A 13,150-nucleotide genomic window follows, 5' to 3' on the forward strand; every position below is an offset into this window, starting at 1 on the left:
AGTTTCACAACATATTTCTTTGAGCCTTCAGGCTGCTGATAAAAAAAAAGAAAATATGGGAAGATATTTCCTGTGAGGGCAAAAATAGTAACAACAGTCATACCCAGAGCTTTTAGGGAATAATTTTATACTCTGTTTACGCCGGATTTGCATCATTTTCTTTTTACGTAAATCCTGCGCAAACTTAACTCTATATTTATATTTTGGTGCTAGACACGTCTCGTGCCAAAATATTGGAGTTAACATAATTTTTTGCCTGCGGAAAACTACCTTGCGCAAATGAGATGCAAGGTAGGTGTTCCAGGGCAAAAAATGCCTTAAAGGCCCTAGCACCTAATTTATTCTCCCGTGCAAAAATCATGCACAGGAGGAGGCGGGCCTTAAATAATGGCGCTAAGCATGCTTAGCGCCATTATTTATTGCCTGGGTATGGGCAGGCGTTAGGGGACCTGTAGGCAGATTTCCATGGTCAGAGACCATGGAACTTTCCCACAGGTGCCCTTCCCTGTCCCCAGGGATACTCCCCCCAACCCCTACCCACACCAGGAGGTCACCTACTGATGGGTAACCTATCCAACAGTAAGTCCAGGTGAGTATTTTGTTTTTTGTCCAACACCACTCGGGGGCCCTGACTTAGGGCCCCCTGCATGGTGCTGGCCCCAGTGGCCATGCCCAGGGGACAAATTTGTCCCCTGGGCATGGCCATTGGGGTGGTGGGCATGGCTCCTGTCTTTACTAAGACAGGAGCCATGTCCTTTTGGCTTGTGCACAAGAAAATGGCGCTACACTGCCAGAGGCAATTGTTTTGCGTCTAAACGGTATAGTGCCATATTTTGGGGCACCTGCCCTAGTTCCTGCTACTCCTCTAAGGTCCTGTTAGCCTCCTTTCAGTGCCAAAAAGTATATATATGGGCCTTAGTTTGTGCATTGATACTGTGAAGAAACTCTATATTAAAGAGCATTAGTGAGGTGAATTCATTGCAGGAGAAGTGAAGATGATGTCTGGCACGATGGCTTATTCTGAAAAACATGCAGTTTAATCCAGGCAAGGCAGACCGACCCTTGCATTCTTCTGAGGTAGGTAACTGGAGCACCACACACTTGGTAATAGTAACATTTGCAATTTATAGCGCTTGGAAACAGCAGAAGTGAGGTAGGTAGAGCAATATATATATTTTTTTAAAGCTGGTATCCTAACACTACTGGGATGGTAATGTCAATGCTTCCTGATTGCAAGCTTTTTCCAGACGTTAGCAGAGCTTTCTAAAGTCACGTCCAGTTTATATACTGAAATTGTCGACTTCAAGGCTACTATCTTTTCTCTTCTTCCTTCTTTTGCAGTCTCTAATTCGGATGTAAGGGTGATCAATGGGACGACTGCGTGCAGGGGACGCTTAGAAGTGCGCTATCTGGAAGTTTGGAGGTCGGTGTGTGATTTTACATGGGATATGAAAGAAGCCCACGTCGCCTGTAGACAAATTGGCTGCGGACCGGCCCTTGCTGCTGAAAAGAATGGCTTCTATGGATTTGGTCAAAGTGATATAGTCTTGGAAATCCTGAGCTGTAATGGAACAGAAACCTCTGTGATGGAATGCCAGCGCAGGGACTGGACCAGTGCCAGGTGTGGCCGCTCCAATGCTGTCGGTGTCATCTGTAACGGTACAGTAATATTGTTGTACTTGTGCGACAAAGCCCTAACTGATGTATGGAAATGGAGTTCACAGTGTGCGCGGGAGAAGTACAGATCAGTTAAAACACTGTATCATTAACATGGGAGGGAATTGGAAGAAATAAAGTGTTGTGATATTCTAGCTCTGAAACTTGTTCCAAAGCCTTTAATATAAAGTCATACGATGGACCATAGTTATTCTAATGGTAATTTGTTAGAAATGGGGTCTCTAGTTGGCATAGGTATACATCTTTGCCCAAATTGGGACCATGGGCCAGATGTATCAAAGGGTTTTACCCATTCTGTGTCTATGGGAAAATGTGTTCGTACATATGGCCCCATAATCCTAGTCAGAATAAGTCACACACAATCCAAATGATCCTGTGATCACCATTTCGTAGCTTGTCACTGAGCAGTCAAGATTAACTTAAAAGACATTGTGTAAAGTATTTGTGCAATAAATCATAAAGTAACACAGTGAAAACACTACAAAAATACACCACACAGGTTTAGAAAAATATATGATATTTATCTGGTTAAATTAAGGTCAAAACGGTAGCGATTCAATTAGCACAAGTTGAGATATCACTTTTGCAAGATTAAAAAGAGTCTTAAATCTTAGAAATCAACAGTTGTCTCTTGATTACACAAAGTACCTGGTTTGTGTAAAAAATAACACAAACAACCGCAGAGGAGGAGATGCCTGGAAAAATAGGATGTGGGTTGGAATTTCACGATGCATAGTTTCTTTCCACATTGCAAGGGGCTTTGCCTCAATTTCCGGCGCACAGTCTTGGTTCCTCACTGCGATACAGGGATGTTTTTGACTCCCAGGGACGATGCGTGGAAATCCTGGGCGTGCGGGATGAAGTCACAGGCATTGCGTCGATCCGGTTTGGTGATGCATTGAATTTTCTGTTACACGGCAGACGCTGCATCGAATCTTCACTCGGGAAGTCAGGCTGCGTTATTCCGATTAGGTTGTGCATCGATCCGGTAGGGCTGTGATTCGAATTTCTAGTTGCAAGGCAGGCACTGTGTCGATTCTTCACTCAGAAGGCAGGCTGTGCATCATTTCCAGCAGGTTGTGCATCAATTTTTGGAGCACAAGGAGTTCTTTGAAGAGATGGTCTTTTTGGCCGTGAGACTTCAGAAAACAATTGCAAGCCCTTGGTGAGCACTTCTCAGCAAAGTCAGAGTGCAGCATGGCAGCAGGGCAACAGCAGGGCAGCAGTCCTTCACATCAAAGCAGTCCAGATGAGTTATTTGGGCAGCCAGGCAGTTCCTCTTGACAGGTTGCAGGATCAGGTCCAGAAGTGTCTGATGTGGTGGGGTCAGAAATCCAGTTTATATACCCAAAAATGCCTTTGAAGTCGGAGAGACTTCAAAGAGTGGTTTTGAAGTGCACAAGGTCCACTTTCAGTATAGGTCTGTCTGCCAGGGCCCCAGTAGGGGGTTTTGTAGTCCATTGTGTGAGGCCAGGCCACTAGCCTTTGAAATGTAAGTGTCAGGCCCTCCACCCTCCCAGCCACGGAAGACCCATTCAGTATGCAGATGAGTGGAAGTGTGACTGAGTACCCTGTGTTTGTGGTTGTCTGGGTGAAGTACACAAGACAGCTGTCAACCAGCCCAGCCAAGACGTGGACTGGAGACAGGCTGTAAGGCACAGATGGATTTTAAGTGCAGAGAAATGTTCACTTTCTAAAAGTTGCATTTCTAAAATAGTAATATAACATCCAACCTCACCAATAAGCAGGATTGTGTATTACCATTCTGGCCATACTAAACATGACCTGTTACCCCTTTCTGATCAGAATCTACCACTCAACCAGTATGTGAGGGCAGACCTAATGGTAGCCTATGAAAGGAGCAGGCCTCACAGAAGTGGAAATCAAATTCAGGAGTTTTGCACTACCAGGACACATAAAGCACACCTATATGTGTCCTGCCTTTTACCTACATAGCACCCTGCCGTATGGGTTACCTCGGGCCTACCTTAAGGGTGACTTTTCTGTACAAAAAGGGGAGTATAAGGCTTGGCCAATACTTTTAAATGCCGAGTCGAAGTGGCAGTGAAACTGCACACATTGGCTTTGCATTGGGAGGCCAGAGACATGGTTAAGGGATCGTTTATGTGGGTTGCACAAACAATGCTGCAGGCCCACTAGTAGCATTCAATATGCAGGCCCTGGGCACATGTAGCACACTTTACTAGGGACTTACAAGTAAATCAAATTTGCCAATTGGGTAGGAACCAATGTTACCATATTTGCAGGGGGACAGCATATGCACGTTAGCTCTGGTTAGCATTGGTAAAGTGTGCAGAGTCCTAAAACCAGCGGAAATAGTGTCAGAAAAGTGGAGGGAGGCAGTCAAAAAGTTGAAGGATGACCACCCAAGGCTGTCGGGTCTAAAATAATTCCATTCATATAGCACTTGCTACCCATGACAAGGCATTTTACCATTATGTTAAACACCTTTGCAAAACAAGGCCCATGCCATGAACTGCAGCGCTGGCTTGTGGCAGAGCTTAGCACCTGTTTTTATTGAAGTACAGTGTGTAAAATGAATTAATTTACCCCAAATTCAGAATTTTATGTACAACACTATTTCTTAAACTCTGGATCTTGGCCAATTCCTAGGTTTCCTTCATACCCATTTTTTAATCATTAAACTTTTTGATCTTAAATGCTGCATGGTTGGGTCACCATGAAATATCATTATACATTGCAACTTAATTGTACATTCTGGATATCTCATAATTTTGAACAACCAGTTGTAACTAGATATTAATTCTGTAAATCGTCCATCGGGGCAAAACAATACACATTAAAGCTTTGTTCTCTATTTTTTCCTACTTATTGCCATGGTGCAAGGATGCTGTGTTTTGGGGATGATTGTTTTTGTGCAGGAAGGGACACCCAAGTAACACCCACGGAACTCCCCTTTCATGCAGTGTTATGCATGAAATGAGTCCATATTTATAAGGTGAGGAATAGCCACATAAGGTGGCTTTGTATTGCCTTGTAAATATGTGGTGGCACACTGTACCACCGAAGCGTCAAATAAATGACGCTCCAGTGTCACAGTGTGCTCCTAGGGCATAGTAAATGAGGCCCATGGTATGTTATTCTGGCATTTCCTGAGTCTTGCGTCGCTGTAACACACTGGGGTCTGTTCAAATCAGGAGCAGCCAGGATACTGGTTATGCTGCTCAATTTAGTGTCACAGCCCTGTAAGTTCTTTGACCAGATGTACTAGATTGAGGTAAGAGAGTCCCTTCTGTCAACAACTTGCTTTAAAGTTTAAGGTAAAGCTCAGTGGGCTTATTTGAGCCAGATGTACTTAAGTCATAATGTTGTCAAAAAAGGTACACTGTTCTAGAAAGAGGCAACAATTAGTGCCAAAGGAAACTTCGCTCTGAAATGTAAGTAAATCAGACGTAAGAGCCCTTTCAGAAGCAAGGGCCCTCAGGTATCATCATCAGGCTTGCTCCACGCCAGACTGGCACTGCAATGTCTGACGGGAACCTCACAAGGGGTCACTAGGCCAACTTCTGAATTGAGTTTAACAGACCAGTGGAGAGAAAGAAAAAGGTGCAATAAAATTGACTCAAGTATCCTAAAAAAAATCCTTTTACTTAATGATAGGGGATGTTGGTCAAGATTAAAAACAACACTGAGAGTTAGGGGGAATAATGTCCCTTTACTCTGCTCAAAAAAGTGATTGGGAGTGCTACTTTTGTCACTGCCAAACAAGTCAACATGTTTCGTGCCTACTTATGTCTTAACAGATCTCTTGTCGCTTTTTCAGGACTATACATAATCTTCTCCGTTCAAAAAAAGTAGTATCAAAGGTGATATCGTACAGGTATGCTAATAGTGAGATATACTCACTTACTTATTCATTGAGTCCTGCAAGTCTCTGAAGCCTGGATTAAAAAACAACAAAAAAACATTGAAAAATGTTGCTGATGTCTTTTTACATTTCCTTGCATATTGTGCAAAAGTCAACTATAAGTAAAAAAATGAAGAAGACAGGGGAATTAAATATATTTCACTTATAAAAGAGAAACCGTCTGAGAGAGACTGCAAGAAAGAACATATATTTATTTTTACATGGGCTTACCACCTGTCGTGGAGGCTTGTTCCCTCTTATAAAAGGATATCCAGGCAATTTGCCATGCTTCCTAAAGAGAAAAGAAAAATTGTGCCCAAAAAGGACACTAAAAAGGGGTCTGATTATGCTTATGTCACTCTGCAAACCTGGACTAATCATATCTACTCACAACATTTACACCTCAAGAACAACTACTAAGTTTTTAAGGTAGAAAAGTAGGAGCATCAATATATCTGTTCCCATATATGAGTGTAAATCTACATCATCATTTAGAACAAATGGTGTGTTTTTGTCTAAAAAGGAAAAAAGAAAAGAAAAAGAAACTCAAGTAGATTCACAGTTACTTCAAGGTGGGCACATGTGAAAAATCTATTCAGGTACGTAAACATAACCATAATAAGTGCCAGCACAAGAAAACTACTATATGTATCCATTGTTTTGCCATCTAACTATATTGTGACATTAAAGGCTTGGTCAGGGATCGTACTCTCACCCTCGACCTCGTGTTGTGGATAAATATTACAGATACAAAAAAATATTACAGATAACAAAAAAAGTCAAACAGACAATTCGTCTGATTACCAAAAGCCGTCTCCTTATACCCGCAGTTTGAAGGTAAAGCGGTAACCAAAATAAACACACAAAACAAACAAGGAAACGCGCACGCAACGTCTTACCTCCGAGTGGATTCCTCGGATCTCGTCAACTAAGAAGGAGACGCTGTTGCCAGGTAATGTAGGATGAGCTTGGCTGTGCCGTCCAATCACCAACCAGCTTGGGGGAGCAAAAACAAAGAAAGGACTAAATATGCTGGGAATACAAAAAAGGACTAAAAAACGCCAGAATCTACTGTTGGCAACAGGGATGTAAACTAGTAATTAGGGCGCCCAATAACATCTCAAAAGTCTTTTTTTGGTGCTAATTCTTCAGTCACAAGTTGGAAAAATGTGATAGTAATTTTCTATTTTGTAGTTATTTAAAGATGTTGCGCAGTCCTATAGATAAACAGGAAGAGACGCTGCGCACGTGTTTCCTTGTTTGTTGTGTCTGTGTTTTTTTTGGTTACCGCTTTACCTTCGAACTACAGGTATAAGAAGACGGCTTTTGGTAATCAGACGAATTGTCTGTTTGACTTTTTTTGTTATCTGTAATTTTTTTTGTATCTGTAATATTTTTCCACAACATGAGGTCGAGGGTTAGAGTACAATCCCTGACCAAGGGGGTCAATACAACCTTGGTGGTAAAAGCTGTTTACCGGCGTTCAGAAGACCACCAACACACTGCCGTGGAATTCCGCCACAGTCATTATGACCCACAGGTCAGAATCCGCCGAAATTTAGACACCCACACAAGTCCGCCACACCAAAGGTCAGTGATAAACTGGCGAAAACAAAACCTCCACCGTCACACCAACAGGAATATGCCCACACTTTCACGACCCACGAATCCACCCTGTGGTCTTTCAACCGCGGTATTCCATTGCCGGTACACAACGCAGCTCTCAAAATACACACACACTTACAAAAGACATCCACATTGGACAATTCGAAATACACACACCTGATACACATACACACACCACTCCCACACACCCAATACAATAGAAAACACACACCCACATCACCCAAAGTCCCACACAACAACAACTGCGACTGAAGGCCACAGAGAGACACCACCATCTACAAAAGAGCATCCACAGGCACTCAACATCATCACCCTCATAACATCCACGCACCTCACACAACACACCACTAAATATCACCACACACATCACAACACACACCACCCCACACATCACCCACACCACCCCATGGCACTGCAAAGACACCCCAGGTTTTCTGAGGAGGAGCTTAGGGTCATGGTGGAGGAAATCATCCAGGTAGAGCCATAGCTATTCGGATCACAGGTGCACCACACCTCCATAGCTAGGAAGATGGAGCTACGGTGAAGAATCGTGGACAGTGTCAACGCAGTGGGACAGCACCCCAGAAATAGGGATGACATCAGGAAGAGGTGGAACGACCTACGGGGGAAGGTGCGTTCCGTGGTCTCAAAATACCACCTTGCGATTCAGAGGACTGGCGGCGGACCCCCACCTCCTCCCCCACAACTAACAACAAGGGAGGAGCAAGTCTTGGCTATTCTGCATCCTGAGGGCCTCGCAGGAGTAGCTGGAGGAATGGACTCTGGTAAGTCAAATCTTTACTACTATATTCCCCACCCACCTACATACTATCACATACCCCCCTCACCCTCACCACCATCACCCCTACTCCTCACAAATGTCCCAATATCACAAACCACCCATCCCAACAACAAACCCTGCATGCAACAACAAAGCATGGACACCCATCACCAAAGCATGGCCACTGCACATACCCATACACCCCCCTAAACCATCATCAAACAAGGTCCCACACAGGAATGCAAGCACTGGGGTACACGGTCACCCACCCATTGCACACCATGACACACACAGATGCAATAATCATGCCTTTACACCCCTGCAGGACCCCTACCCAATGTCACCGGACAGGAGGGTCCAGACATATCCACACCACCCACAGAAGAGGCCCACAGTGATGACAGCAGCTCTGTCCAACTGGATCTAGACGACCAGCCCGGCCCATCAGGGACCCCGGGACAGTCAGTCCCCTGACACAGTCACAGGTCACCACAGAGCTTCCCCCCTCTGGAAACACCAGCGCAGCACCCACCCAGCGGCCCCATACCTCTGTCCACAGGACACGTCAATCAACAGTGTGTCCACCACTACAGGGAACCCAGGCTAACCCACCACCCCAACAACAACAGGGACCTGGGGGCAGTGGCAGTGGGCACACGGTTCAGGGGACAGAGGCCCAGGGAAACAGGGGAACTGGGAGGGCTGCTGTGCGACAGAGGGAGGACAGGCCCAGGGAACCCACTCTCCATGAGGCCCTCTCCAACATCATGGGAGCCTACCACCATTCCCAGGAGACGATGGCAACGGTACTTGCCAAGTTTCACGAGACCCAGCGGCTGCAGGAGGAACAGTATTTGGGGTTCAGGGAGGAACTCAAAGCCATCAATTCCACCCTGGCCACCATCGTAGGGGTGCTGAAGGAAGTCCTCTACACCAGGAGGGACACTGTGGCACAACAAGGGGCCCCTGACACTAGCCTGGATGATGAACTGCCCACCACCTCTGCTGGCGCTAGTGGACAGGAGGCACTGCCACAGGACCACCACACCAGCACCCCACCCCCTGCAGAGGGAGAACCACCCGCAAACGGTCCCTGAGATCCAGGACAAAGACAGAGAACAATGCCAAGACCCCCGCCAAGAAATAAGACCACCCTGATTGTCATCCTTTTGTCCCACCATGTCACCCTGCCCATCCTCAAACTGCCTCAGCTCCACTTCCTATGCCCCTTTGGACAATGCACCTGTGAGACTAATAGCTTGGACTCTGCCATGGACATTCCCCCACCATCACCCCCTCCAATATTTAGCACTTAAATAAACACCCTTAAAGCACAAAACAATCTGGAGTCTGTCTGTGATTTCGAATTAGTGTATTAGCAATTACAGTGACAAAATGCTCTTTCAAATGTAATGTCAACATACCTATGTCACACAACTCTAGTACATGAGGAAACGAAGCAGATGTCACACAGTGGGACCCACATCTCTGAAATAATAAGGGAAAGTGACAACTCAGTGACTATATTCTGGGTGAAAAGGACAGACAGTAGAGAGGTAGTAGTTTTAAAGTACATGTAGCAGGCAGGTTTGTCTTCTTACCTGTGTCTCACTGGAAGTATTGCAGGATCACTGAGTTCCTGTTGTCAATGTCCTCTTCTTCTGCTTTCTCGTCTTCACTGTCCTCAGGCTCCACAGCTGCAACAACACCTCCATCTGGACCATCCTCCTGCAGAAAAGGCACCTGTCATCCCAAAGCCAAGTTGTGAAGCATACAGCAGGCCACGATGATCTGGCACACCTGATAGAGCGTTCCGTCCTAATAAATTACCTGTATTTGGACGCTCTTGGGTCGATGAATCTTTTGACCAAGTGGGGCTCTCTTCACCCGAGATTAGTCAATTTAATCTAATCAATAATCAATAACGAACATAAGCAATGCCCTGAACAACATAACATTTCACAATTAATCCAGAAAACATTTCGGCGAACCATGACCTTTCGGCCATGAATAACCACACCAGTTCATTCAAAGTTAATGAATTTATTTCCCTATATTAACAAAGCTAGCACGATATAAATGTGTCTCAACACCAAATGATATATGTAAATGAACATTAATAGCTGTCCATAACGGCAAAAAAGATGCAATCTATGCAGCATTTGAATAACAATGCATTCGATAATAGCAACGCAAACCACTAAAACTATAATCTGTAATGGGCTAATTGCATACATTAGTCAGCATAACAAGGTCTCAAATTGCATCGTGCAACAAATGAATCCTCATCTAACCTCAAATTAGCATCTGCATGTGGGACTTCATGCAAAAACAATTTAGCAACATTGATTTGGAAAACTCCTAACTAGGGCTCTTATCAAAAATCAGCAGTTGGTTACCTAAAAAGAAACACAATGCAATTGTACATTTTCCTTTCATATTTACCAAATTCAATCAGCATTCAAGGAAGTCTTCGTCTCACAGGTACCGGTTTCGATCAGCATGGGACGGGGCAAAGGGGGCAGGGTGGACGGGGCAATTGCCTCACAGCGGCAAGATAAAAGGACAAAACTACTACTTTATGCAAAGGGGCAGATCAAAGTTAAAGTCTCTAGAGCGAGAATTACTTAAAGTCTCTTTCTCTCGATTAGAGAAAGCATCAAAGTATCATTCAAAATGGCGTCGAACATCAATTGGCATCGTAGAAGATGGCAAAATGACGAGGTCGGCAAGATGGGCCATAATGGCTGCAATGGGCAATAATGTCCTCCATGGGTGCAGTGGGTAATGGCCAATGGCTAATGGCTGCTTTCTTCTTGTGCACCAGGTTTAAATAAACAACAGTTCAAATCCAGTAGGGTCTTCCATTGGAGGGTTCATAGGTTGGCTTCAAATTGTCCAATCAAAAACAACAATTTACAAGCTTCTACCTAGGCATACATTATCCTTGGAGTCGGGAACGTAAGTTGCAACATATTTTACCAATTAACTCACTTTCAGAGCTTCCATTGTCTGCACCTGCAGATTGACCTTGGAGCAAAGAAGAAGATGCCAGGCTGGCACAAAACCTTAAAGATAAGCATGTGAACCGATCTCACTGGAAAAGTACAGCTTCAAGCAGGAATACACGTTTTATTAGCACATTAGAAAAACACGAGCATCTAAACCGTGAGACAAGGCAACTAGGCCGAAGCCTCCACTAAAGTTATGCTAAGTTAAAACATTTCAAACAAGCAAATCATGGCACACGTTTACGGTTATGTCAGATTAGTACAATTCTAATACATCACGTTATATAAAGCACGCTTATAAATGTTGGCGAACAACTCTGAGGGCACATTTGTCCCCGTACAATCTTTATTAGTTCGGTTAAAGTCACACTTGATTATTGCGGCACTACGTTTATGCGCTAATAAATGTAAAACCTTCATTTCTGCGTCATCAATCCCTCCTCTGATGACTATTTGTCATCACACAAACTATTCCCACAAATTTTATTCCATTAAAATTCTGTCAGTTCTCTTTGCCTTTTAGTTCCCCTTGTTCTTGCCTTGTATTCTTCTGCCATTCTTTTCATCATTTTCTCTCCCTTCCTTCTCTTAATTCTTGCCATGATCATTAGTATTCCCCTCTTTATTCCCCAAATCCCAAAGATGCAAATTAGTACTATTAGTATTCCCTGTATTATTTTTAGTAATATTCCATTCCAAATGCCACCAAGCCAATTTCCCACTGAAGCAACTCCCTTTCCAACCTTCTCCCAAACTCCTGGTTCTTTCAATTCCTTCAAGTCTGCACTCTCTTTTGTTAGATTTGCAAGCATTGTTTTAATCTTCACACTGTTGTCTGGTATATACGTGCAACAGTGACGCGCACCAAGCATTTTGCAAACGCCGCCATCCTTTGCTAAAAGAATGTCTAGGGCAAGCCTGTTTTGAAGAGTCATAGCTCTTTCTGCTGCAAGTTCAGCATCCATCAGGATTATAGCACCTGAAAACTTTGTCAACATGTTATCCACTATAGTAGACAACTTTCTTATTTTGATGGAATTCAACACAACTCCCAATGAAGGAATCATGGCTCCAAATATATCTCCTACCACAGCAGCTGCAGTCTCTCTTTTCTGGATACGATGAGATCCAGACGTCTTTGGAATCACCGATAGGTCATCCAGTTGATAAACCTTTGGGAACACTATACCCAAATAACATCTCCCCCACCATCCCTTTGGAAGACGATAATAGGCATTATGCCCACAAATGTAATATACACCAGGTATGACAGGGTCAAGTCCGTTCAGCATGAATGTCCATTTGGCCTTAAAGATAAACGTATGTTTACATTCACTCGCTCCCACGAAAATGTTATCATAATAAGATTCACCACGATATATACAAAATTTCCCTACATGCCAAGCGTCTAAAGCTATTTTTCCTTGTGTTTTTATTGCAGCAAAAGCATAATTATCTACTGAAGTCCTCTTACTTAGCTCTTTTTCTAATTTCGCATTCATTTGTGCCCTTCTATCATCTGTGCGATCTAAAAAGCTTATTTCTACTGCAGAGAGCGAGCAGGTAAGGTTTTCCCTATGAGCGTGAGCTGTTTCAAAAGGTTGCATTGGCTCGAAAAATTCCCTCATTATTTTAGCATCCCAATCTTTAGCAATCTGGCTTAGTTGCGTTATTATAGGAACATATGCAAAGGTAACATCATAATTTGAATAAAAATACTGTATGTTAGTTTGACCATAAAATCTAGAAGTTACTAAACTACATGTAATCCTATATGTAAGAGGCATGTGGTGATAAGTCACCCCTTCCGTTACCGATGTCGGTATCTGTGTACACACATAACAATCTTTCGCATCCATAGTCTCAACATATTCTGTTAGTAGGCGATAGAAAACATTATACGAAAGTTCCTTCTTTTTCATGCAAGTGTCTCTCATCTAATTCTAGTCTTTTCAATGCGGTTAGTTCAGTGACAGTAACAGGAGCAGAAGTAGAAGCATCTATTTTCTCATTCTCACCCTTACCACGCGTTGCAAGCACTATTGCCATTATTATTAGTACACATGCAGTTATCAAGCCTATACACGCATATTTACAATATTTCACTCTACTGTTTTGTGTAGCGTACTTAGTCATGATCTGTATAGAATCAGAGAGCTAGAAGCA

The 13,150-nt window shown here is 43.6% G+C and overlaps 1 protein-coding gene across 2 annotated transcripts in view; it reads left to right on the plus strand.

The window, feature by feature from the left end:
- LOC138300182 (deleted in malignant brain tumors 1 protein-like) overlaps positions 1 to 13,150 on the plus strand; it is a 618,063-nt gene that overhangs the window by 567,121 nt on the left and 37,792 nt on the right. For both annotated transcript variants that reach the window (XM_069239160.1, XM_069239161.1), the window contains one exon: positions 1,342 to 1,659. In XM_069239160.1, the coding sequence (XP_069095261.1) occupies positions 1,342 to 1,659 (318 nt within the window). The remainder of the gene's footprint in view (positions 1 to 1,341; positions 1,660 to 13,150) is intronic.

The sequence above is a fragment of the Pleurodeles waltl genome, chromosome 6, assembly GCF_031143425.1.
Source record: "Pleurodeles waltl isolate 20211129_DDA chromosome 6, aPleWal1.hap1.20221129, whole genome shotgun sequence".
Taxonomy (NCBI): domain Eukaryota; kingdom Metazoa; phylum Chordata; class Amphibia; order Caudata; family Salamandridae; genus Pleurodeles; species Pleurodeles waltl.